Source organism: Manis javanica, chromosome 9, assembly GCF_040802235.1.
Source record: "Manis javanica isolate MJ-LG chromosome 9, MJ_LKY, whole genome shotgun sequence".
Lineage (NCBI taxonomy): Eukaryota > Metazoa > Chordata > Mammalia > Pholidota > Manidae > Manis > Manis javanica.
The window spans coordinates 51,401,002-51,428,875 of record NC_133164.1 but is presented as its reverse complement, the minus strand read 5'-3'; the positions used below and the strand labels follow the sequence as shown (position 1 = coordinate 51,428,875).

Below are 27,874 nucleotides of genomic sequence, written 5' to 3'. Positions count from 1 at the left end.
GCACTCATTGGCCCAATGCCTGCCTTTCTTACACTTAGGGCACAACCCAGGGGTCTTTTGGGTTGTTTGTTCTGAAGCTGGGCTCCTACACTCTCTCTTTATATGTCCTAATTTCCCGCATTGAAAGCATTTGATACTTCTGTTAGTGATCCTGGCTTGTTTGTGGCTCTGTAATATGGCCGCGGCTAGGCCCACATTGGTGAGTGGCCCTCCTATTTCTCTACAGGCTTTCAACCAGGCATGTATCCCTTTTTGTTTCCAGGGTGTTATCGCCTGTCTGCATTCCTTGGTACATTGTTCAAATACTAATTGCTCCACTAGGGGCATTGCTTGTTCCTGATCTCCAAATATTCTGCCTGCGGCCTCCATCATACGAGCGACAAAGTCAGAAAATGGCTCGCTCAGCCCCTGAATAATTTTTGTCAAATTGCCTGATACTTCTCCTTTGTTGGTGAGGGCTTTCCATGCCTTGGCGGCGCATGTGTTTATTTGTGCGTATACCTGTAAGGGGAAGGCGGTCTGGTTGGCTACCCACTGTCCTTGGCCCGTCAGCATATCATATGACCACGCAGGCTGTCCTTCGGCCGCGTTTGCGCGTGCCTGGGTCATGCTGATATCATGCCACAATGCCTTCCATTCTATGTATTGCCCCATACTAGAAAGGCATGCCTTAGTTACATATTGCCAGTCTGCGGGTGTCATGGCTGTCTCTGTTAATCTCTCAACTTGTGCTATGGTATAGTTGGCACTGACCCCATACGCTCGGACGGATTCCGCTAAGTCTTTAACTTGTTTATGGCTCAGGGGCTGGTGAGAGCGTACACCGTTATCCTCAAATACAGGAAACATTTGTCTAATTGCCTGAAGAGTATCTGGGTGGCAAAAGGAGAGTGCGCCACTCACGTAAGGTGGCGGGGCAACGGGCGTCGGGGGACACCCTGCTTTCATTTTTTCCTTGGTCCGCTTTTCAACTTTGCTGGTTCCCTTACTTCTACACTCTGCGGTTTTATTTTCTTCCCCTTCCTCTGCGGACGTTAATTCCTCCTCAGATTCCCTATTGGAGAGTTGGAGGTCCCTCAACTCTTTCCAGGGGTATTTACTATTTTCTCCGAGGCGATCGTCACTCGCTTCTCGGGGCTCTTTCGCTTTTGCCCTAGGCGGGCTTTCTCCCTCACTCTGAGGTTTCTTTACCTTCGTTTTTGTGGCCTTTTTTCGGCCGCGCGCACTCTCTGTTTCCCGTTCCGTTTCTGACATGCTCTCTTGGATATCTGTCAATGCTCTCTGACCTTCTTTTATTACCTTTTCACATCTCTCATCTTGCAGACAAGCTCTAATCAGTTTCCAGAGGGGCCTGGTGCCTCCCCTCAGGCTACCCTCCTCCTCCTCTCTATCAAGATCTTTCCCCAGTTTGTCCCAGCTCGGGATTGAGAGGGACCCTGAACAAATGAACCAGGGGGCCACACGGTCTATCTCCTTCACAAAAGATCCTAAGACTTTGCTGGAGACCTTCAAGTTTCGCTCTTTGAGAGCTGTCTGCAGCGCCGTGACTAATGACGGTGCATTCCCCATGGTGCCTCCTTATTTACAGAGAACCATCAACCATCATCCTAAAAGGCAGGGGCCTCTCGGAACTTACCCCTCCGGGCTTTCTTCTGACCTGCAGTTCTGAATCCTCTCCAGATGTCTGAAGGGTCCTCCCTGTGCCGGTGATGTTCTGGTTCCCGGGATTCGGCACCACTTGTTGCGTGCCCTGTCCTCGCCGGCAAGAACAGCATGCAACAACAGCAGGATTCTTCTGCAGAAAGCTTTATTCTTCAGCTCTTTGTGAAACAAATGAGTTGGGCAGGACCCAGAGGGGAAGGAGAGGCTTGCTTATATAGTTCTCATGCTCTGACCTGGTTGGTGCGGCTCCATATGCCTTATTAGCATAACCATTTGGTGGGTCTCATTGGTCCTTATGCCAAGGCGCAATTAGCATGTAGTTTAGTGGTGTGGGATGATTTGTCATTAGGAAGTTCGGGGCCTTCCGGCTGCCCTGCATTGGGCGCTATTTTCTGAGCGCAGCTGCCAACATTCCAGTTTATTATACTGTTAGTTTATCAAAGTAGGAGGACAGAACATATTTTATTTAACAATCTGTACCTTTCAAATATTGACACATCCTGTATTGGCTTTCATTTGTACACTTGCCCCTTACAGTCACACACTTTTCTCTGCCCATTCCCATTCTCTGCCTTCCTTTTAGTCTCAGCTAAAGGAGGTCCTCCCTCCTTCTCCAAACCAGACCCTCCGACCGCGACCCTGTCCTCCTTCCCCTCTGCCACTTCTGTACTGCCTGTAAATGCACTCTCCCTTAGCATGCCTCTAGCCTCTGTTCTGTTCTCCTTCTTGGACCACAAACCTTTCACTGATATCATCCCTCCACCATTGATTCTGGTGCCCAGAGGTCATTAGTCACCATTCTCTAGGACGGCTGTGCTGAGAGGAACTCAGCCGCTTCCTGAGACCTCCTCACAGCTGCCCATGGCTGTCCCAGTCTCCTGCGCTCCGGCTGCTCCACTCAGCTCTGTCTTTTTTCACCCCACCAAAGAGAATACTCCCCAAGGTTCAGTTAAAGAGGATCCTCTGCTCATCTTTCCGTATTTGCCCTTGGCAGCCCTGTGTCCCCTCCTGGGGATGACAACCACATCTCTAACTATATAAAGTAGATTTCTACTCTGATAGCTCCCTGAATGCATAATTTCAGCAGGTCCAAAGTGGAATTCATCTTATCCAAATGACTTGCTTTCTGATTTCATATTTCTGCATAAAAATTACTTTAATAAGGAGTTTTTCTACTTCTTTTCATTTTAAATACAATGGTTTCAGTTACATTATGGGTTGCCTTTTGCCAACCAGCATGGGCTAACCACCGCTTACCACATGATGGCTGGGAGAGAAAATGCATTCCAGCTTCCAAATAGCTTATTTGTAAAAAATGTGGCCCACATGGGAAAGGAAAACTTATTGCTCCAACTTGATTGCAAACTCTCTCAAAGCAGTTGTACAATAAACACACCAGGCACACTCATAGGTACTAAAATTTAAAGATGAATAAGATACAGCCTCACCTTCAAAGAATTCACCAGTTAAAAAGTAATAGCCATGAAGAGATGATTGCATTCCCTTACAACACCAAGAGTACTGTTTTGCACGTGGTAGGTGTTCAAAACAGCTGTCTAGTTGTAGATTGATAGTTGGTTAGTGAATAGATAATAGTGATTGTAACTCCAGGGGAAAATGTGTTCCCAGCCTGGGGCAAATAAGCCTTTGAAGCCAAAATCAGTCAAAGGGAAAAATAATGTAGGAGAAATCTGTTTATTGCTTATAAGAAGTTGTCTACTCCCATTCACCCTTGTCTCTCCTGACCCAGCTGCAGAGGCCCCACCAAACCTCTCCAGTCCAGGTGCGTGCTGCTCCCCACACCCCTTGTAACCACCTGTTGGTATGGAGATGGTACTTCTCTCCACCCCTTGGAAATACCTATTCATATGGAGATTCACTAAGGCCAGGCAAGAGATTCTGGAAATACTGCAATTTTGCCTACAGTGATTCTTATGCATTTTGTCCCATAGTATTCCAAGTACTTTATAAAATCTTTTGTCCCAGACCCACACTCAGAATTTTCTTTGCAGATGCCCCAGTTGCCCAGATACCTTGAGGTCTATTCTAACCGTATCATATCAGCATCACTAAAATTCTTGGTAGGCGAGAAGAAGGGAATTTGGGGGGCAAACCCAATAGTTAGAACCACCTTACCCCAATTATATTCCCTCAGGTCCCAAGCTTCTTTCCAGATTCTGTAAAAATGCTGCACCCCACACTCAGCTGTAGAATTTTCTCAGCAGACAGGACATTCTCATGTGCACTGTGAGAAAGAGAATTAGAAAGGTATTTCCTAAATTGAAAAATACATCAAATGCTGTTAAGTAGAAAAGCAGGTTATAAAACCACATTTTAGTTAAAAATTATGTTGATGTAGATGTGTATGTGTGTGAATGTGCAACCTCTGACACATATACTGAAAGGAAATTAAAGGCTAAGAACTTACATGACCAAATATTAAGAGAGGTGATCTTTGAGTGATTAGATTATAGATAAATTTTACCTTCCTTCTTGTGCTTTACCATAATTTCTACAGTGAATGTATTTTACTTTTGTGCTCAGAAGAAAAATAAATGTATTAGTTTCTTAGTGCTGTGTAACAAATTACCACAAACATAGAAGCTTAAAGCAATACCCATTTATTAAGTCGTAGTTCTGTAGTGCAGAAGTCCAGGCAGGTTCTGTGAGTTATCTGCTTAGGGTCTTAGAAGGCTGAAATCAGGGTATCAACCAGACTGGCAGGCTCTTTGAGGCTCCAGGGAAGAATGTTTCCAAACTCATTCAGATTGCTGGCAGAATTTGGTTCCTTGTGGTTGTAGGACTGGGGTCCCTGTTTCCTTGCTTGCTCTTAGCCAGGTTTGCTCTTTGATGCCACTCCCAGGGCCTTCTTCCATGGTCCCTTCCATCTCACCCACAATGATTCCCACATGTTAAATCCCCCATATGTCAAGTCTGTCTTCACCTTATACTACCAGCTAGAAAAAAACTCTGCTTTTTAAGGGCTCATATGACTAAAGTAAACCCATCCAGAAAAGTCTCCCTTTTGATTAACTTAGAGTCAACCGATAAGTAGTTTAGTTACATCTGCAAAATCTCTAACATCACATAATCACATGTAATATCCAGTCGTATTCACAGGTCCTGCCCACACTTAAGGGAAGAAGACTGTACAAGCTGCATAGATCAGGGAGCAGGAATCTTGGGGGCCACCTTAGAATTCTGACTACCACTGTGTGTGTGTGTGTGTGTGTGTGTGTGTGTGTGTGTGTGTGTGTGTGTGTGTGTGAGTGTAATTTCTTTAACTCTCCCCTGAAAGTTAGAGTTAAGAATGGAATTCTTGGCAGCCCCTGAAGCCCTCACATTTTTCTCCTGGAGAAAGGAGATCACACGAGAGGACGGCCCAGAAGTAAAGGAGCTTAGAATTTGCCTTTGTCGGTCAGTGCATAGCCATCTCTCTGTACTTCTCCATGGCTATATGTTCAGCTATTCTGGACAATAACAGACCAGAGTTGGGGGCCTTTAGGTCCAATGACCATTCCGCAGTGGACAGATACTCCTGTCTCTCTGACTCTCTTGCCTATAGTATGACATCACTGGACACTCTGGAGATGGCTACAACATTGGTCTAGTTCCAATTAACAAGATCCCCAAGGACAATAAGCAGAGACTAGAAATTCTGAAGGTAAGTACATTCAGTTACCTTTATATTGTGAAAAGTTCCACCAGATTAGGTTAAGTGTTTTCTGGTCACTGAAAAGATTCACTGAAGAAGCAGCAGATTCAGGAAAGAAAAAGACCTGTTTCACAAACATTCAAGCCTTAAACTGAAAAAACATTCCTCGTGCCGAAAATCTTTTATTCCACAGTATGAAATTTAAACTTGTTCCCTATATATTTTGGGGGTACTTAGTATTGTATCAGGATTCTACAACCTGGGTCCCCTTCTATATCCTCTATGGTCCTTCTCAGCCCCTTGCTATTTTAGTAAAAGGAAAAGAATGACCCCTTTTAGAATACTCTCTAACCCCAATTTTATGTATTTATTAGTATTTTCTAATGATAAATTCAATTTCACATACTGAGCTCTACAATAGAAACACACACACCATGATTTCAGAGTGAATTTCTTCCATTGCTATGGCTTTAAGTACAGTGTTCAGTATTATAACTTTGTTTATTGGAAACTCAACCCATTCCTTATTTTTCTCCTATGTCATCACCATCCCCCAGAGTGATACCAAATTTTATATTTTCTTACGTTTTCTCCCTCTAAATGGCAACTTGAGTTTAAAAGTAGTGCCCTCCAACTGGGATAGTGTTGGGACATTTTTTGTTTCCAACAAAAGTATTAAGCACATACAAATACACTGTGTACTGTTGTCACTCTGAGGTACAAATCAAATAGAACTCACTCAGTGACTTTTTGTTCATGCGTAGTAGTTCGTGTTGGCGCATTCTCACGGCCAATAGAAAAATCACCATGCTTGTTAATAAAGGAGTCTCTCACCTGTGACTTTGTGCAACATCTCCTACCCCCAGACGATGCATGCCCATGCTCAGTTCTGCATGAGTGGGGACCACACCTTGGAGGGGACAGAACATGCCATCAAGGAAATCGTCAAAGAAGAAGCTGACGAGTACTTCGTCATTGTCCTGAGCGATGCAAACCTGTCAAGATACGGAATACATCCTGCCAAGTTTGCCCAGATCCTGACAAGCAACCCTCAAGTAAATGCTTTTGCCATTTTTATTGGATCTTTAGGCGATCAAGCAGCCAGGTAAGTGTCATCTCAGGATACAGCAAATAGCAGGTACAGAGATACTGGAGTGCCTGGCACACACCATTCCATGGGCTTATCACCCTGAGGGGCCGTGGGAGAGATGAAGGAAAACAGAGACTGGAGTCACTCTCCTCAAGGAGCTGCCAGTCTAGCTGAGGGGACATCATGTTCTAGCTCATGTCTGAATGAGCAATAATAATTTTAAATTAATTTTGTTTACATTTAAACCAATAAAATGATTAGCAGATTTATTTGTCCACTAGTATATTAGACAGTATTTCATATAATTTGCACTTTACATGAATGTCTCAAGCTCACTTCTAGTCATTTCGTATCTAATTCATATCAAGGTACTGAACAGGTGCTATTTTCCTAGCATAAGAGAGTGTGTGTGTGTGTGTGTGTGTGTGTTTGTCTATATATAGAGAGAGACACACACACACACACACACGTGCAGATGTATATACATATACATACATAGGTAGATAGACATACGTAGATATATATAGATTTATATAGATATAGGTACAGGTAGATAAATATCTCCCTTCTTATATATCTCCCTTTACATATACACTAAGGAGAGATGGAAGGTGAAACACGTGAGACAATATAAGACAGTATTTACAGTAAAATGCCACCTTGAATATACTGAATATTCAGTAGAGAAATTTATGGTCGAATAATAAATACCATTGAGAATGATCTGAAAGGAAAGAACTGGAAACACTTTCATTTCTTAAACACACTAACATGTATCTTTTTGAATTACAAATAGAAAGAGCTCATGGTTTTTCTGTGCTTAAAGTACTTGTAAGAAGCAGAAAAGCCACACACCTTTTTGTTATTCCACCTCATTTACCTCTTGTACCTTGTGAGTCCTGACTAGGAAACATTTTAGTGTCCAAAGTGCTGGCGTCTTTTTCTCTTTCTGTTCCCTTTGCTTTGCTGCAGGATTGCAGAGTATGGTTAAACACAGGCTTACTGCCATGTAATTACAGTCACTTAATTACAACTGACTTTTTCTCAGTTTTGTCTCTTAGCCTCATGCAGAACTTCCATGTGCTGGAACACAAACTGTGCTTTTTCTATTCAGGTTTTCTTCAAGACCAGCCCAGGATTAAGCAGACAGCAAGCTTAACAAATATACTAGCTGGGATGAAATAGCTATTTTGTCTTTCTAGTGAACAGATCCTGTTTGAATACTTAAGAAAGCACAATAATACCCTTGTGGTTTCCTAGGGAAATGGTCCAACATCCACTGGCAAAAGATATGTTGCAGAATTTGCTGGTCTGCTGGGCATGCCAAATGTATGATACTACACAGGGTGGTTGACTTTTATTAAATGTCATTCCAAAACCAAACTTTGCTGGCTCAATGAAAGGAGGCATTCTTCTGGATAGAAATGTGTCTTATACTTTATTGCCTTCAGAAATGGCCCTTTCTTCCAAATGATAAACTGGCATTTTTTTAAATTGTCATCAACCTCTGTAACCTCAGTGTCATCAAAGCAGCAGTTGCTTAAGTCAGGCTGCATTTCACATTGCGTGATGTGGGTGGAAAAGAGAGAGAGAGAACCACCAGGATTTTGCTGGGCAACATTTTCCGAGGCCTGTTTTCTAGGGCAGCACTGAGAAGCGCAGTATGAGGCCAGCACGTTCACTGGTCCCAGGTGAGCTAATCCCAGGCTGGTCCCAAGGGCTCTGTTCTACCAAGGGAATATAAAATACCAGGAAACAGCACTAAGGAAGGAGAGAGATGTTTTCCTTTTCAAATTCACTGATTTCCTTGCTGAAAAAAAAGATTTTCTTTTGGTTTGTTGCTTTCAGTTGTGCCTCTGCTGTTGCTCTTCTAAGCCTTTCATTGCCCAGTGACAGCCAATTCAATTACAGGCAGGGGGGCGTGTATTAGAAAGTAAAAACTTCTTTTCCAAGAAACCATTTCGATGCTGAGGTTTGCAGGGGCAGGAGGGAGAAGGGGAGCCCCAATTTGCAATGGTAATTTTCTTTCCCTTCCTTTCCTGGCAGGCTTCAGAGAACTTTACCAGCTGGCCGATCTTTCGTTGCCATGAATACCAAGGACATCCCTCAGATTTTACAACAGATCTTCACCTCCACCATGTTGTCCAGTGTTTAAGAAGTGCCCTTCTTCACCCTGATGACCCCAGGATTTGAAATAAGGTAGGAACAAAGAGCGCTCTGAAGAAAAGGAGCCATCTATAAAATAAGCCCGTGCAGTGACTGGATAATTGGCGCACTCCTAGGACTTCTACGCTTGCTCCATGTTCAGAATTCAGGAAAGCGGCCAGAGGCAGACTGAATGTGGAAATCTTTAACACTGAAGGGTTTGCAAGTCCTTAGGGGAAGCAAACTGACCTGCACTTTATAATAAGTTCAGGGAAGGTGGTTGGACAGCTGTGGTGTTTGGCGTGTTTCCAGAAGCCTGTGGGAAAGGGAATACCTTGCTTTTTGCCTTAACACATCATCTGGTTACCTAAGGTAACAGAAGTGACCCCATCAAATTAAGCCTTTGATGCCACCTTCTGACACTGAGACACAAGTCTGTGCAAACCCACCCAACCAGCTCCTGTCCACTAGTTATTTTTATTTTCTCCCCCATTCCGTATTGCCCAGAAAATAGTGATTTTATAGTATTTCACCCAATGAAAAGCCTTCTAACAACAGGACTTTATAAAAGGTTAGATGTTCTCAATTCCATTTCCTTAGCCAAAATAAAAAGGAATCTAAAGACCCTGAATTGCTTCCTTACACACGTGGCTCTTTAAAGGCTCTTTGAAAAATAAAGAACCTGCATCCTCTTCTCCAGGCTGCTGGAGGGAAAGATAAAAGCTGTCTTGCCTGTTTTTTCCTCTTCTAGGCTTCTCAACAGCTTCACACATTCTCATGTCCAAATGTAATGTTCAAAATAACAGTTGCTTATGTTTCTACTTAAAGCAAAGTAAAAACAAGGCAGTATGTTTGAACCCAATGGTAGCCAAAGATTTATTCAGCTGTAAAAAAAAATTTTTCAAACCTCATTTTTTTTCTTTCAAAGTATACCTTATTCCCACCTACTCTTAAGCTGACCTTTCTTTATCAATAGGCTCAATGTCACTTTGTTTAAAATCAAATGCTACAGCAGAAGTCAATCTTTCTCCAGCCATATAATAAAAAGTTCCTCTTCACCCTTGATGGCAAAGTCAGAAACGCTGGGGGCATCAGTGGGTGGGGGCTTTCTTGACATGAGTTGGAAAAACTAGTCTTTCTAATAATGTTACCTTATTTACCATATATAGTAAAATTGTTCAGATCCACTTTATTTTAATCAGTTATAGGAAAGAAAAAAAGATAACACCCATTTGTTCCACCACCCCATCCCCTATCAACTGTCAAAGAAATAAAGGCAATCAGATTTCCAAAGCGACATTGCCCAGTGAATTTGCATGGCTTGTCTTGTTTTTCTAGCCAGATGCTTGCTCTGTATGTTGAGTGGTCCAATGATGCAAACAATTTGAATCCAGTAAGTACATTTAAAAATATAATTGCATTTATAATAATAACAACAGCGGCAACAGCAAGCATATGCTGATTATTTGCTATGTGCAGGTATGCAAAGTGATTTCATACATTATACCATTCAAACCTCAACAGTGCATGCAAAACAGGTATTGTTTTAACCTCATTTTACAGATAAGGAGAGTAGAACTCAGAGGCTCAGAGAACTTTAGACATTTTCCCAAGGTTTCCAATATTAGACTATTGATTAGTTGTGCTTTTAACATCCTCACTTTACAAAAAAGGAAACTGAGACTTGGAAAAGTAGAAGAAAAGAGGGCACCCTCAGGCAGTGGCAATGGCCCCCTCTCAGGCTTCCTTATTCTGACACACTTTCTCCTTTATCCCGGGGCATTTCTCTTCATGCCCTCAGATTCAAGGGTAATTAACAGAAGAGCCTTTTAACAAATCCTCCCTGCGCCGTGAGTACCTGAGTGAGCAGAAGCCATTTTTTTTTAACATGAAAAGAATGTTCTCAAGTAATTTAATTTCCCTTTCCCCACTGGCCAGACATCCTTTGCGATTGTTTTAAAAAAACAAACAAACATGTAATTCCTGGCTTTTCTTATTTGTGAAAGGAAAGTACAGTGGGAGAGGAAAGGGGAGAAGGAAGACAATTAAGGGTTTATTTTCTCTTCTTGAAATACCTAAGACATTTGTGCCTTCATTATTAAATGTACTTAATTACGGGCCCCTCCAAGCTGTTCCCAGGCCCTTCCTAGGGCCAGGACGTCATAAGAAATGCATTGTGTGCCTCAGCGGGGGGTCCACTGAAAGGCGTCTAAACTGGCTCCATCTCCCCTGTAATGCTGAGAAGGTCCATTGTTATCCATGAGCAGCCAGGAGTGAATGCTATGAATAGCTGCCCTATACGATGTGTACTCTGCCCGGAGTCTTTTATGTGCCCCAGCAAGATGACCTCATCACACATGGGGCACCTTGAGCACGGCCACCAAACATGGACGAGAGCCGGAATACTCGAGCCCATCACATGTTTGGAATGAATCGTTTCATTCTTTATACCACACCCTTTCCTGTGAACTGTCAGAGGAGGAGAGATCCATCAGCACCAGCAAGATTTCCTCTAAACAAACTCTAGGGCTTTGAAAGCCATGTAGAAGTGGTTTTCCGTAGACTGCATTGTCAGGCTCCTGAAGGCAACTCCAGAGGCTTCCACATCTCTCCACCTGGCTCCTCCCCGTGCCTGTCACATCAGCCACAATTCAGCTCAGTGAACAAGGTGGAGAGAGATGGGACCTGGGGGACAAGAGGAATAGTCGATTATTGTTGTGTTTCCCTCTTTTGTTTCCAATAATCACAATTATAAGAAATATTCTGTAAGTTCTAAGCCAGTATCTCCTGCTTGGATAATTTTTTTCTGGAATTGCAATTTAGGAATAGCCAAATGTCCATTTGTTTTTGGTGAATTGTACATAGCTTTTTCATCTTATTACAAAATAAAATGTCCACTTTTTAAAATTATTCTAACCAGTAACATATATGGCTTTTAAAAATACTTAGATGAAGAGTCTAATTTGCTTCCACTTTCTGGCCAGCATTATATCATACAGTTCTTATCTATTGCCATTCCTTTGTCTGTTTACTAAGACTGTGGCAAAAGTACTAGAGGTAATGGAAAGGAATGCAGTGTTCTATCTTGTAGGGGGAGTTTACACACTCCAGGTGCATTAGTCAGTAGAAAGGAAATTCTAGATGCTGCTCAGCCACTAACTACCTGTGTAAACTTGGGCTAGTCACCTCTTCATCTCAGTTGCTTCATCTTTGAATTTTAAAAGTTGGACAAAATGATCTCTTAACACTCAAGTCCCATGTTTCTGTATCTTATACAGTGAATTGACTTTGCCTCTCATATATCTTACAGAAACATCATTTTTGTCTCCAGAACCCCGCACACATTTTAGTCCCTATTGTATAGAGGATTCTGGCACCTATATTAACTGTCCCAACAAAATAGTGTTACTGACTAAATACACATTCTAAAACTTCCATACACGTCACTAGAATTGGACAAGAGGGGCTTTCCCCCATCAGTGGGACAGATGTTTCTGTTGGATGACAATTCACAAGATTTCTGTCCATTGTCTCTTATTTTGCATTTTGCTGCCTTAAAATAAAATTCCGTATCTGCTGATATGCACGGTGGGATCAAAAAGGATGAGGAATTGGAAAACCACTGTGTTCCAAGAGCTGACCTTTGGTGCCACGCTGAACAATACACAATTGTGTGTGTGGTTTTTTTTTTAATTGTTAAATCCTGTAAACAAAAATCTCCTCCAGGGAGAAAATATGCTTGCCAAGCAAACTTCTCAAGTTGAGAATGACTTGACACACTATTTTTGAGACAAAACGCTGTCTGGAGCTTTTACCTTCAGACGGAGACCACATCTGCTCTTGCACAGCGATGCATGTTGGCTTTGGAATACCAGGGTTACATAATTTTTTAATTGAGAGGTGCTTGTGATATTTGACTACTCCAAGCAAAGTATAACACTCTCTCCAGTTGGTTTAGATCCAGAGGGTTGGGAGAACATCACGTTCTACTCTAAGAAATCTCATCAAGGGCCATGTCGACTCCAAGGAGCATCAGCCGCCACACCTGGTCCTCCCCCTCAGCAGGCACCGGAGTCCCCTTGACCCTTCCCTGTTCCCTCCTCAGAGCTGCCAGTGCTTCCCTTGAAGGAACAATCAGAGTGTTTCTCAGTAAACTCTTACTCCAAAGACAATGGGTGTGACCCTAAAGGAGTCTCAGAATATAAGGATTTGTTAACATTATGTGCAACTCTGAAGCATTAGCAATGTTTGCTAGAGTTTAACCTGGAAATGGAAGGGAAATGTCTGCCTGAACATCCCAAAGCATTTTCGTCTCCTTATATAGGCCTCACTGTGGCAAGAAAATAATGAACCTGTCAAGAGTACTTTGTGTAATTGGTCTCATAATGCCATAGGTGAAGCCTTATTTATTGAAATGAAGGAAAACAAGTATATTTACTCAGGTCATTAAGGTTGGATTTTCAAGTGCAATATATGTACATTAATAAATACTAATGCTAATTTAATGAGTTTGACCACTTCTTCATTCCAAATCTAATTAAGAAGTCTTCCGTCATTGGGATTCTAGCATTGGAGTGAGTCTCGGCAAAGGTAGTTGGTTCATTTTCTTTTATGGGCAATTTTCTGGCACATATGAAATTCCGCCCTGAAAACACTGTCCTAGAAGGAGCACTTGCAGGCCCAGGAGAAACCAAGTGGCAACTCTGGGGAAGCACCTGTTGACCAGCCTTGGCCTTCCCTCCAGGGGTGGTTCCCATAGAGCCCAGTCTGGTGAGGAATCTGAGGGTCTCTGCAGCATGTCAGGATGCTCAGACTCCAGGGGTTATGGGCAAAGGATAAAAAGGGCAGATGACAAGGGGTACCCCAGGGGGCCTGGGGCTGAGCCAATGGGCACATGGTTTGGGAAGTTGAGCTGTGTTATTTTTTTTGCAGTTGACAAAAAAGGGGTCTTTCTCTGAAAGGGTCTTTTAGGGCCCAATGCTTTTGACCAACCGATTGTTTTCAAGGCTGATAGAATATGCATGTCCATACACTGCAAGCTCAAGCACAGGATTTGATATTCAATATGTAGCTCCCAAATTAAAGAATCTCGTTTGCTCTCTCTGACCTTTCATGGAGACTGAAAGACGAAAAGAAACGGGAGTGCTTTCTGCAGAGGTGGAAGATCGTAGCAGCTCCACAAAGCTGCCTGAAAGCAGACATTCAGTCACTTGGCTGGGCTACAGCCCCACACAGCTGGCCTGGCTCCTTGCCCCCTAACATCTGAAGTCTATCTGTAGAGTGGTGTATCACAGCAAGAGGGGCTTCTCTTTTAAAATACAAATGGCCCTGAGAGGCTATCCATCATGCTGATCTTGGTCTGAATTCCTTCATTGAGTGCTTTCCCCCTGGCCTCAGCTGAGATGAAGGACCTCAGACAGGGTCTATGATGTGGGGGATGGGGGGCAGCTTGGAGCATCTCTGGGCCTGGGGCACAGCGTGAGGGCTTGAGACATGGGCAGATGGGGTGAGGAACAGTCTTCCCGTGGGCTACACATCAGCCTCTGAGTTCTTCCAAGAGCGCCCACTGGAAGCTTTGCCAGGTGTGGACCGGCTGTGGCTTGGTTCTTTGAAGTCTGTCTGTCTTAGAGACACCGGATTTCCACCTGCATCTGGCCCTGCCTCTATGGAAGCTCTGCCTTTCTGACATCTGGGTCACAGAAGCAGGCACAGCATGCATGTCGGGGGTGGGGGATTCCCTAGCAAGGGGCTTTCAACCCGGGCCACCTACCACACAGTGCCTGCACAGGTCTCTGGTGAAGTTATCCAGTCAGAGTATTTTGTTGGTTTGCCAAGGGAACTTGTAGCCTGTGCTGTGGACCCTTTGAGAGAGAACTTACACCCCTGAAGGCCACAGCTCTTACTGGCAGAAGAAGGGCTGGTCCGTGCCCCACTGGACAGCTTGGCAAACCATGGGTTAGTGTTCGTGGAAGGAACATTGGAGTTTGTGAGCCCCACCCTGGTAAAGGCTGGACTGAAATCAGGTGAGCCTCTTAAACTCAGACGGTTCCTCCTGTACGCTGAGTATACTTCTGCTAGGATGTTTTCTCAAGTATCTGTAATTCAGCCTTTAGCAAGAAGCTGTTGTGCAACAGTTTCTAAAATACCTTAAGTATTATTTCCTTAGCACTAAAGAAAGTAGTGCCTCTGAAAAATGAATGTGGCTTTTTAAAGGAAAATAGCTCCTTTTCCTGTTTGAACATGATTCTCTTTTTTCCTCTTCTAAAGAGAGCCAGTTTTTTAAAAACTGAGCTATAGTTGACATATGACATTATATTAGTTTCATGTGTACAACATGATGATTCTGTATATGTACACATTACAAAACGATCACTACAGTAAGTCATGTTAATATTCATCACCACACATAAACAGGACGGGTTTTGCATTTCCTGATCCTTGCTCTGCCAACAACCTCCCTTCCCATCATTACTACCACCCCCCAAGTGCTTATAAATAAAGACCATGGCATCAATTTCCCTCTTAAAACCCCTTCTGCTCCTCCCCATGACAATCTAATTTGTCCTGTCATTTGCACATCATTAAATCAGACTGTCCCATCTGGGTCTTCTGTGAAGACTGTCTTGCGTAAGTCAGAGGAGCCAGGGGGCAAACACAGAAGGCAGGTGAGTCGGCATGTGCACTGCGAAGGCTTGACCTGGTTTCTGCAGTCAGATCCATCCCCGCCCTGCCATGGAAACCAAGAAACCACAAACTCCACTCTGCATGGTGGTGGCTTCAGAATCAAGGGTATCAGGGTGGCAACCTGCACCTGCCCCTAAAAGCCCCCTGACTCTGGGCAGGACTCTGAGCACCTGTTTTCTTACCTCGAAGATGATAATAATCTCATACCCCAGGGTTCACGTGACAATGAAAATAAAATAATGAAAGCACATCAGACAAAAAGTTCTACCCAGTTCAAGAGGCATTTGGTTTCAAGCCCAAGAAGGAAGTGGCCCTTCGGGAGATGAGGGACTATGACCAATTTTGTTTGGGGGCCAGGACATCCTTTGGCTGATCAAACCCTCAGAAGGAGGCCAGAGCAGCCTGTCTGTGGAAACGCATGGAGTGGACCAAATGGAAGAAGAGGCAAAGCAGTGGGCACTCTGGGAGCACAGGTGATGGGAGGCCACCCCCTCCAGGACTCGCTCCCCCACAGGGCAGTACAGAGCCCGTGCTTGCTGTCTGAATTGCAGACATGGTTCTGATCATGAATTTGTTTCCTGGTTAGAATGTCTTTCCCAGGCTCCCCATCACCTGCCTCTGGGTGAGGTGCAACAGTCTTTCCTAGGAGTGCCTCCCAGTTGTTTGCACCACAACCACAGATTTCCCTCAAGAGACTGTTAGCACCAGAACAGGTTTAAAAATAAAGATTATATATAGATAATAAAGATTATTGGTGATGAAAGGTCTGTCACGCAGAAGGAGCTTTAATTGAAAACAGCTTGCTCTGTGGCAAAAAAAAAAAAAAAAAGCGGGGGTGGGGGTTATTAGGAGGGCAGTCAGAGTCATCTTGGCCTTTGTGAGGCTGTGGGTCTCGCTGGCTGATCATCATGGCTGCCAACCATTCCATCCCGACACACAGCCCAGGAAGACCCTTAGACTCATGAATCTCTAGAAGACAGAAAAAGTCTGTTAGCCTGTGTTCCTCAATCGAGGCAAAACTACCTCAGCAAGTTGCTTTGCAAGGAGCTTCGTACAACCTAGATTAGTGAAATGGGATGGAGGGATGGATGGATGAAGGGTGGGTGATGCCATGGGTGGGTAGGCGAGTTGAACAGGAGAAAATCTGCCCTATTTAAAATACCTCAGGGAAAGGTGATTCCAGGACTCTTATTAGTACCCAGAATAATAGCAGCACAGCAGAGGCAGAGACTCAGCTTCAGCCTAAGCAGGAATCCTATCACCCCTGCTAGAGTGGCAGCAGAGGCCCCCCTGCCCCTGTAGTCCATTTACAGGAGAGACGAGGACCCTCATGGAAAGGATTCCATCCCAAGAGAAGAGCAACTCAGACACACAAGCCTGAGCCTGTAACAAAATCTGGTGGTGGGAAGGGCAAGGATGGTGTGTGGTACTGAAAATGACTTTGTGCCCAGGTTAACCCCGGGTGACAAGTGGACATCCAGGCAGCTGTGCCCAGAGGACACAGTGACACCCAGCAGAAATCATTTTCCTTTCCTGTGGGTTCCCAAGACAGCCCCAGGGGACCACATGCTGCTTCGCAAGGCACAGAGGCCTTGCAGCAAATGCCCTCGAGCTCGGGGGCCTTGGGCTCATATCACGGCTCTCATACCAACTCATGCTCTGTCCTAGGGAAATCGTTTTTTTTAATTGAAATATAATTCACAAACCATAAAATTCACCCTCTTAAAGCATACAGTTCAGTGGTCTGGGATATATTCAGATACAGAAATTCACATATACATATTTACATATATTTATATACATAGTATATATAAATTCAGCATATACACATCACCACTACCTAACTCCAGAGTATTCTCATCACCCCTAAAGGAAATCTCACACTCTTTAGGAGCCATTCCCTACTGCCCCTCCCTCTAGCCCCTGGAATCTACTTGCTGTCTCAATGGCTTTTCACCTATTCTGGACATTTCATATAAATGGATTCATACAATATGGGACCTTTTTTTTGCCTCCTTCACTTACCATATGTTTTCAAGGTTCATTCACGTTGTATCATGGGTCACTATTTCACTCCTTTTTACAGCCAAATAATCTCAATTGTATGAATGTATTACATCTTGTTTATTCAAAACTTTTGGCTCTCTCCACTTCTTGGCTAATATGAATAATGACGCTACAAACATTCATGTGCAGGCTGTCATGTGGACATATGTTTTCAGTTCTCTTAGATGTATAACTAGTAGTGGAATTGTTTGGTCATATGGTAACTAACTTCAAGGAATTTTCCAACTGTTTTGCAAAGTGGCTGTACCATTTTATATTCACACCAACAATATGAGGACTCCAATTTCTCCACCTCCTTTCCAACATTTGTTATTTCCTGACTTTTTGATTATAGCTATTGCAGTAATGTTAAGTGGTATTTCATTGTGATTTTGATTTATGTTTTTTAAATGCCTAATGATATTGAGCTTCTCTTCATGTACTTATTAGCCATTTGTATATCTTCTTTGGAGAACTGTCTATTGAATTCCTTTGCCTATGTTTTCTAATTGGCTATTTATTTTTTGTTGAGTTGTAAGAATCCTTTATCTATTCTGGATACTAGAACATTATCAGATAAATGATTTGCAATTATTTCCCTCATTCTGTAGGTTGTCTCTGTTGATAGTGTTCTCTGAAGCACAAAAGTTTTTAATTTAATGAAAACCAGTTTATCTGCTTTTAATTTGAGAGCTTGTGCTTTTGGTGTCATATCTAAGAAACCATTGCCTCATCCACAGTCATGAAGATTTATGCTTACATTTTCTTCTAAGAGTTTTAGAGTTTTAACTCTTACATTTAGGTCTTTGATCCATTTTGAGTTAATTTTGTATGAGGTAGGGGTACAACTTTATTCTTTTACGTGTGGATATCCAGTCTTCCCACCACTACTTGTTGAAAAGACTATTCTTTCCCAATTGAATTGTCTTGGCATCCTTATCAAAGAATAATTAACCATAAATGTATGGGTTTATTCATGAACTATCAGTTCTATTCCAGTGATCTATATAACTATCAGTGTGCTGCTGCCCCATAGTCTTGATTATTGTAGTTTTGTGTAAGTTCTGAAATTGAAAAATGTAAGTCCTACAACTTTAGTCTTCTTTTTCAAGATTATTTTTGCTGTTCTAAGTGTCTTACATTTCCAAATTAATTTTAGAATCAGCTTGTCACTTCTAAATTTTAAAAACCCATGTTTCTGTTTATCAAAGACTTCTTTAATTACTTTCATCAGTATTTTAGTTTTCAGTGTATAAGGCTTCCTCTTTTTTGTCAAATTTATTCCTAAGTATTTGATTCTTTTGATGTATATTAAATTATTTTTTTAATTTCATTTTCAGATTGTTCATTGCTCATGTACAGAAATACAGTTGAGCTTTGTATATTTATCTTGTATCTTGCACCTTACTGAACTTGTTTACTAGTTCTAACAAGGCAAGTTAAAACACCACAAAGCTCACTGTTCTTAAGATTCAGCCATTTTTCTTAAATAAATGCTCCCAACTGTTGCAAGTCTTTGGTTAATTTCCAGAGTTTTGAAAAAGTTGGTTCTGGCAATTTTTTGCCAGCGTTCTCATTGCTTTTATGGAGAGCAGGATTTTTGGAGGTCCTTACTCCATCATTTCCACTGACATCACCCCCGCTAAGAAAGTTTCTTATACTGCCATTTCCTCAACTTTATTATTATCTTTCCATAGTTTTTTGGAGATGATTAGTAAGATAATTTGGTCAGGCCCCTAACACTACCTAGTACAAGGGGATACTCAGGAAAGTTCTTTCCACCAGAGAAAGGAAGTGGCTGCCTAACGTTGTTCACTGACACACAATGCAATCCTCAAATGAGTCCGTTATTCCCAAATAGTCCACCAGCTAACCCTAGCCTGGGCTCCCTCCCTTTCATCCCTGTGTCCCTATCAAAGCTTACTTTCCCCAAGCTGTACCCCCTCAGTGTCTGATCTCTGCTACATGGTGGCATGCTAATTACTAATGTGTCACCTCTCCAGGTAACCAAGGGTCTGAGCCCCGTTGTGGTCACAGGTCTGAATGAGCTTCACAGAGCCTGAAGGCAGCCACAGCCATGTCCAGCCATGCTTTTCTACATCTCCTTTCCAACATTTATTATTTCCTGTCTTTTTGATTATAGCTATTCTAGTGGGTGTTAAGTGGTATCTAATTATGATTTTGATTTGCATTTTCTTAATGACTAATGACACTGAGCTTGGGAGAGGCAGCAAAACCCCTTCCTCTGAAGTCATACCAACCCCATTCACCAGCACTTCAGGCCAGCCCTGGCTAGGAGGACTTTTGTGGTTATAATCGATTCTAAGACTAAACCCAGAGGTTACGTGGTCTGTGGTATCAACCAGAGAGAGCAACTGAGTACTGACAGTGCAGTACTCAGGGCTCAACCCCATGCAGAGCCCTTTCCAGCTGCACAGGCCTCCCATTCGCACTCACATCACCCCAGCCTAACGGCAGTCCTGATTTCATTAACTGAGTGCCCAAGACCCTCAAGGGTGTGGTGGGCCCCCAGTGCTCCACCCCGGCCATTGTAGCTCCTGACTGACTTCACATCTGCTGTCTCCTTTGCTGGGAGAGCTCTCCCACTCCACCCCCCACTGCTTACCCCTCAGTCCTTTGAGTACCTCGCATGCCCTTCTGAGAGAAGAATTTCCTGAGGCTCTTCTTTGCCTCATAAATTTATTCACCATTCAACAAATATTTGCTGAGCACCTGCGATGTTTCAGGCACTACCCTTGGCTGGGGATACAACAGTGAACTTGCTCTTGTGGAACATACATTTTAGTGGCAAGAGCCAAAAAATAAACAGAAAATATGTACACAATGATAAGCTTTGAGAATAAAAATAAAAGAGGGTTAGGGTTGGGTTGGGGGACACTGGGAAGCCTCTGTGTTAGATAACAACTGAGCAGAAGCCATACTCAGCAAGTAAGCTCATGCGGGATGCACAAATACCAAAGAGAAGAGCATTTTAGCCAAAGGGAACTGCAGGTGCAAAGGCCCTGAGGTAGAAGAATGTTTCACAAGCTTAAAAAACAGCAGGGAGGCCAGTGTTGCTGGATTGAAGTGAACAGGTAGGAAAGTGTCAGACAATGAGGCCAGAGAACCAGAGCACCTAGGCTATGTGGAGCCTTATAGATCACGGCGAGAACTTTGCATTTACATGATGTAAGTCTGGAAACCAATGGAGGGTTCTGAGCAGAATAGTGACATCCTCTGAGTTGCATTCTGAAAGGATCACTCAGGCTACTGTATGGAGAATAGACTGTGGAGGGCCAAGGATGGGATCAGGAGGACCAGTTAGGAGGTCACAGCAATAATTCACACATTGTATGATGGTGGCAGGCATCTGGGTGAACAGTGGAACGGGCAAGGAGTGGTCAGAATCTGGACATATTCTTAAGGGAGAGCCAACAGAATTTGCTGATGGATTAGATGTGGAATGTGAGAGAAGGACAGGAATCTAAGAGGCTTTGGGACTGCAAAACGGAAAGCGTGAGGTTGCCACTTACTGAGATGGGGAGGCCAGGTAAAGTAGACGGGGTGGAGCCTGATCCTCCCGCTTCTGCCTCCGAGGCGGTACTCCTCCCTCACAGCACAAAGACCCAGCTGCCATGTGCCACCTCTTCTGCGGTGGTTTCCTTAGCCATCTACACACATCTGCAGGCTTTATCCTTTGACTCTCCCTGCTTGTGGACTGGAAGCCCTTGGGACATCTCCAACTAAGATCCTCTTTCCTCAGGTCACATTGCATATACAGGGAAGAAGCAGTTTGTCCAAATGGCTGAACAGAGGGAGCACCCTAGACCCCCAAAGAACAGTCCCCATGCCAAGGGATTGATGTGCTCAGACAGGGCTGGCAGAGGGAAGTAAGGCATCAGGGCCGGTCTCCACCTCATCCGCACGCTGGCATCACAGGGAGCTGTCCAGGTGGTACTCCAGGCCCGCTCTTCAGAATGTCTGTGGACAGGAGCCTGCTTGGCATCTGCGCTGGTTAGTTTCCTAGATGATCCCACCATTCAGCCAAGGTTGAGAGTCACTACCTTGGATCTGCCAGTGCTATTTTGGTGCCTTCTGGTATTTGCTGATGCCAGCTGTGGTTAGTAAAGGGTGAAGAACTGTCCGGAGAGGAAGGGTTGCAGAAACACCCCAGTCCTTATAAAGTGAGCGGTAGAACACAGGTGCTTAGAGCGTTCTTCTGCTCCGAACTGAAACCAAATCAGCCCGTCCAAGAAAGCATTGCCAGTCCACTTGACGTCATGCCACACCTCCCCCTCCAACCCTGCTTTGAAGGTGAGCATATTTCAAAGATTTTTTTTTTAATACAATCCAACCAAGCTGTGCTCAGGAATATCTCCCAGCAGAGTCCAACCTGCGTGGGGGATGTGGCACAGAGATGAGAGAGCTCCGGGCTGAGTCTGGGGTGTTGGGGTGTTCATTCCTATCTAGGCATGGGGACAGACAGTGGTGATCAGGTATCAGAGAAGAATGAGAGAGTGGAGGATCCCCAAAGGCACATTGGCTTGAAAACAGGTCAAATCTCAATTACAGACCCAGGAGCCAGAGCAACCCGCTCCCCCATGAAGCCCCTGGGTCAGCCGCTCCGCAGGTAGCGGACAGACAAGCTATTCATTGCACAGAATCTCCCCCCAAGATCTGCCGGTGGCTGGGACCCACCCCCCTGTTTATCTAGCTCCCCAGACACTTCTGTGAACAGAGCCCAAGTAACTTGATTAAGGAAAGATGAAATGAGAAACGTTTGCTCCTTGAAAATTGCTAACATCTGTCCTGGCTGGCGAACCAAGGCAAAGGCTCTTTGTAACCAAGGAAAGGGAATCCCACGGAGTGTGGGTGTGGGTGTGGCTGCTGCCCCCTCTATCCCAGCTCCCTGGCCGCTCCCTCACCCCGGGGACTGTAGGGAGAGGGCGCGACAATCATCAGGCCACCCGGACATGAACTCTAACTCTGCCATGATGCTTGCTTGCCCTTAAAGTGGGTGCTTAGGCTCTGAGCTTCAGTGTCCCCCAGGCTTGGCAGGAAGAAGCGGCAGATGCTCTGTGCAGATGCTGACACGGTAAGGCGGTAAGTGCATTAGGTTAAGTCGCCCCCAGGCCCCCCTCATCTGCCACTGGACCTATTATCTGACACTCAGTTAAAGCCAAGTCAGGCTCTCATTCCCACGGCCAGAAGATCTCCTTTCTGTGGGTCCAGAGGGAAGACAGTGAAAGGACCACACTATAGACTGTTTGCGTCCACCCCAGAATTCGTATGTTGAAAGCCCATCCCCAGGGTGCTGGTATTTGGCAGCGGGCCTCTAGAAGGTGATTAGGTGGTTAGTGCCCTCAAGGAGATGCTGGAGAGCTCCCCTGCTCCTCCCATGTGAGGGAGCAGCCAGAACGAACAGGCCCCCATCAGGCACCAGCAAACAAGGAAGCAGGCTCTTATCAGGCATCTGCTCTGCCAGCACCTTGATTTTGGACTTCCAGACACCAGAATGGAAGGAAGTAAATGTTTTTTGCCTAAGCCACATAGTCTATGGTATTTTTGGTATAGCAGCCCAAACTGCTAAGACAGGCCAGGATGGGGTGGAAGCTGGTGTCATGGAGGAGACCACCAGCACAGGGGGACAGGTCTGGCTTCAGCGTCAGGCCAGGTGAATGACCTTCAAGAACAGTGCACAGTGAAGTGCTTTGCTGGTGACCAAGGGCTGGCCTCAGGGAAAGAGAGGGAACGCTGTGACACGAGGCCTGGAGAAGCATCTGAAAATGTGGCTATCACTCACTCCCTTGCCTGCCCAAGTCAGCGACAAGATGGGGAAGTGCTAAGGGACAGCAGCTCTGGGATCTCCCGTGTCTGCACGATGGAGCCACTTACTATGGCTGCAGCTCCTTCCTCCTTCCAAGCGGACTCCACATGAGGTCCTTGTAGTGAATGAAAGATGGCCACACTTCTTATTTGTTCTCTCATAAGAGGTGGAGTTTATCCTTTCCCCCTGAGCCAGGGCTGGCCCATGACTTATTAATCACAGGGCGGTGGGAATGATGCTGGGAAGGTCCCCCCGCCCCACCAAGCCCTGAAAAGGCTTCTCCTGTGGCACTGTTGGGAGCCCTGAGCCTCCACTGAGAAAGTGCGGCTCCTCTGCCAGCAAGTCCACATGGAGGTACCATGCAGAGAGGCCACATGGGAAGATGGAGACACCAACTGTCCCCAGGCCCCAGGGGATGCCCAGTGACTCCAGCCTGTCAACTGATGCATCTGACTGCAGCCACACTAAAGACCCCAAGTGAGACCAGCCCAAGGATGGCCCAGCTGAGCCTCGGCCACCCACAGAACCATGGGAGGAATAAAATGCTCACTGTTTCAAGCCATTAAATTTGGGAGGCAGTTTGTTTTGCAGCAATAGATAACAGAAAAAGTCCCTAGCACTGTTCTTAGGTAATTTTCTGTGTCCCCATCTATGAGACAGGCTCCACTGGCAAAACCCCATCCTCTCATCCCCCATGGGATCCCCCGAGGGGCCTCTCCACAGACGGATTTAAAATGCAAGCAAGCCCTTCCCCTCCCGCTCACCTGGGTCCCCCTCTGATTCAGACCCTCAGAATGGCCGTCTCCGCCCCTCTCTCTCAGCCCAGGGCCCACCTCCGGATGCAGACCCCGATGTCTGCCGTTCCCTCCACAGCCTCCGCTTCAGGGCGGCTCTAAGCGCGTCCTCACAGGTCATCCTCCACCCTCTTGCACCCCACACGCACTGAGGTTGCTGCCTCCCAAACCCACCCACTGGACAGGAGCCCTATCTTCCAGATACACAGGAGGATATTAAAAACTCTCATTCCAAACTCGGGCCTGCGCTCAGAAACAAGATGGAGCGACTTGCCGGCAGAGCACCCAAGTCGGCAGGCTCAGAAAAACCGCCTCCCTCCGGGCTCTGCCCAGGAAGCCTCCCACAGGTAAGGCCTGCCTGTGGAACGCGGCCGAGAGACCTGTCAGTCCCCGGGTCTGGGAGCCCCAGGCCAGCAGGAAGGGGCCTCCCGAACGGACCAGACCCTGTGCAGCCCCTTCTCTTCCTGTCACCTTCCTCCGTCAGAGCCAACTCGCAGCCCCAGCACCTCTGGTTGATCTCAGGGCTGTGGGTCGCCTGAAGGTAAAAATGGGTCTAGTCGTTCACTGTCCCCCTGAGAAGAGCACAGACTCCACTGAGTAGACAGACAACTACAGCAAGTGTCACCCTGTCGCCTCGGCCCTGGACTCTGCCCACTCTGGCCCTTCCCAGGGTGCCTGGCTCAGGAGCACGGCAGGACTCCTGTCTTGCCCATAAATCTGAGCAGGGGAAAGCCAGGCAGGAGACTGGGGGCTGTTTCCATTATGCAGCATTTTGAGTGATTTCGCTTGCTGATCCCTGCAAAACAGCAACTGTGCCTTATGCCTCTTTGTCTCTCTTGTAGTTTCTATACCAGAGTTTCTCAACCTTAGCAATTTTAAACCAGGTAATTCTCTGTTTGGGGGGTGGGTGAAGGGGAGCCTTCCTAGCCTCCACCCTTGGGTGCCAGTAGCAGCCTTTCTCTTCCCAGCTGTGACAGCCAAGCTGTCTGCAGACATTTCCAGCTGTCCCCTAAGATGCAAACTACGCTCACATTGAGAGTCTGTAGATTGCTTTAGGCAAGATGGCCATTTTAACAACATTAATTCTTCCTATCCATGAGCATGGGATGTGTTTCCATTTATTGGTATCTTCTTTATTTTCTCTCATGAGTGTCTTGTAGTTTTCCAAGTATAGGTCTTTCACTTCCTTGGTTAGATCTATTCCTAGGTATTTTATTCTTTTTGATGCAGTTGTGATTGGAATTGTTTTTCTGATTTCTCCCTCTGCTAGTTCATCTTTAGTGTATAGGAATGCAACAGATTTCTGTGTATTAATTTTGTATCCTGCAACTTTGCTGAATTCAAATATTTGGAGTGGATTCTTTAGGATTTTTTATGTACAATATCACGTCATCTACAAACGGGACAGTTTAACTTCTTCCTTCCAATCTGGATGCCCTTTATTTCTTTGTGCTGTCTGATTGCTGTGGCTAGGACCTCCAGAACTAAGTTGAATAAAAAGTTGGGAGAGTGGGCATCCTTGTCTTGTTCCCGATCTTAAAGGAAAAGCTTTCAGCTTCTCACTGTTAAGTATGATGTTGGCTGTGGGTTTGAATAAACAGTATCAATTCGTTTGAATCTTTATTTATTTAATCCTCTAATTTGTCTTAAATCCCTTCTGAAAGAGATGTTGACTTACTGGGTCAGATAAATTAGAAATGAGTGAATGATTGGGGCAATCCTCTTTAGAAACTTCGAGTTTACCGAAACTTGCCAGTAGTTTGCAATCATATTTGTTATGAGGACTTCAAATATGTAAATTATGGTTAAACCAGAAGCAACTCAAGTAAATAACAACTAAGCTATCAAAGCAAACAATTGTGGTATGTTAAATGACTGGATTCTGTGTACATTTTTTAATGTTTTTCAACTTTTTATCTTTACATTTAAAAAAATGTCTCCGGGGTTGGTGTGGGAGTAAGTCTACATATCGTTCCCCTTGCCTGTGGACTCTTCTCCGAGAACTCAGCTCTCAGTTTTACAGGCCCTGCCTAGAAATTCCAATCACCTTCTTTTTCTATTTTTGTTTTCTTTTTTTGTATTCCTAAAAGAGACAAAGCACCCTCCAGGATATGCACACTGCTGCAGAAACTATAATAGCTGTGGAATGACTTACATCTGACTGAGAAATTAGAACTTCCTGGAGCTACTGGTCATGCATGTGTCCCTCTGCTGCTGCTGATTTTAGCCGATTACATTTGCACTCCACTCTACTATGGGAAAGTTAAAGTGTCCTATTTGAACCCACAGACCCTGGCGCCTGGAGAAGGGCCCCAGGTTGACCATAGGCCAGAGGCAGGCTGACCAGACTGGCTGTAGAAAGTCTCAACAGGCCACCCCAGATGCTCTGTCAGGGGTTCCACCGCACACATTTCCAGGGCCTCATGACCATGGACTACTGCTCAGCTAGTTCAGGGTCAGCACCCCTGTGCAGGCAGTTATTCCAAAACCCTGGGTTCCTGTCAAAACAAAGCCCCAGATGCCACAGAAGACCTGTGAGAAGCCTCCTAGTTTGAAAAATTAAAGGAAGGAAAATCTGACCTAAGCCCCTGCTAGGGAAAAAGTCCTAATTTCCCAGCAACATCTGTGTGAGCCAGAAAGCACAGGGAGGAGGAACTGGGGCTCCTGGGGGTCCACCTCATCAAGCCCTGGCCACAGAGCCTTTAGGATTAAAGTTTTGCATCCCCATGAGTCCCCAGCTACAGTACAAAGGTTTCTTTACAAATGCGCTGTCACTTTCAAAGGCTGAGAGCAGGGCCATGGGGTCACACACCGGGACTAGGCTGCACTGATGAAGAAAGAGAGCAAGGGAAGGTGGGTGTCCATGGCCCTGTCGGGGCTGCAGGGGAGGCAAGAAAGACAGGACAACGCTGGTCAGCTCTAAGGCTGACCGGCCTCCCACATCTCTGCCTGCTCAAGCCTCTCTGTCCCTGGGCCAGGAACGCCTGGCCCCACTTTGAGGTGGAGGTGGCACAATGGCCTTCTGCAGAGGCACGTCCAAACTGCTCCTTCACTACAGTCAGCCTCCCTGCTTAGAGGCGCCTCTCCAACGGAAGGGGGAAAAGACTCCTGTCGGAGACTGAGTCACAGTATGGATCTCCTTGAGATAGAAGATGGAAATTTTAACCTTTTCTGATTCCTGATGGGTCAGTGAAAAGGAACTGCTCTGGAGGATGGGGGCTCTGGGCACACACTGGGCTTTGGGGACATCATGTGCCCTTGACCAGGGCTCACAGGATGGTGGAGGGGGCAATGCTGGCCCTTTGGCACAGGGGAGGTATTCAGGACCCTGGAACCCAGAGGGCTGGCCAGATCAGCACCTCAGTGAGACCTGCCCCTCTCCCATAGCGGGAACAAGGCCAGGCCTTGGGGAGCCCCCCCCCAGCTGTCCAATAAACCCAGCTGGCTGGACCCAGCTCATTCTCCTGCAGCTGCGGGGCTCTGAGGATTGAACAGAAGCCCGTGTCTGCCAACAGAGGGGACTTTGTTTCCTAGACTGGCTGGACTTCTTTCTTCCCTCACTCCATGGGGGGACAGGGCTATTGAGGGGAGCTTATTTTTTTGTTATTTTCAGCCTGGCAAAAATGTAAATGTGAGCGTTCACACTACTGTGGACTGGCTGCAGCCATCACCATGGCTCAGACCCCAGCAGGGAGCACCCCCCAAGGGTCCACTTGTGCCCAGTACTCCCTTCCTGTGAGGAGACCTGAGAGGCCCTGTGCACAGTGGTGGCAACTGCATGCACAGCTGAGAGGTGAGGAGCCGCCTGCCGCCTGGTGCCATGTGGCTTTGGAAGCACCCGGAGACCTTTGCTACAGCAGCACCAGGGCCCTCCAGTGGGGCCTCTGCCCACCCCGGACCCTGCCCCAGCCCCCACTGCTGATACACTTCCCTTCCCCAGATGAAGAGTCTCTGTTCCTGGAGTCCTCACA

The 27,874-nt window shown here is 45.5% G+C and overlaps 1 protein-coding gene across 7 annotated transcripts in view; it reads left to right on the top strand.

Annotated features, from left to right (window-relative positions):
• VWA8 (von Willebrand factor A domain containing 8) overlaps positions 1–27,874 on the top strand; it is a 386,353-nt gene that overhangs the window by 353,560 nt on the left and 4,919 nt on the right. For 4 of the 7 annotated variants that reach the window (XR_012121063.1, XR_012121064.1, XM_073212563.1 and 1 more), the window contains exons 43-45: positions 5,228–5,326; positions 6,184–6,422; positions 8,454–8,606. Coding sequence is in view for 5 of the 7 variants with exons in the window: in XM_073212563.1 (XP_073068664.1) it covers positions 5,228–5,326; positions 6,184–6,422; positions 8,454–8,562 (447 nt within the window). In the remaining 2 variants the exon portion in view is untranslated. Of the gene's footprint in view, positions 1–5,227; positions 5,327–6,183; positions 6,423–8,453; positions 9,847–12,501; positions 13,064–27,874 lie in introns of those variants that run through there. The other 3 variants (XM_073212567.1, XM_037022987.2, XM_073212566.1) reach the window with 2 other exon arrangements.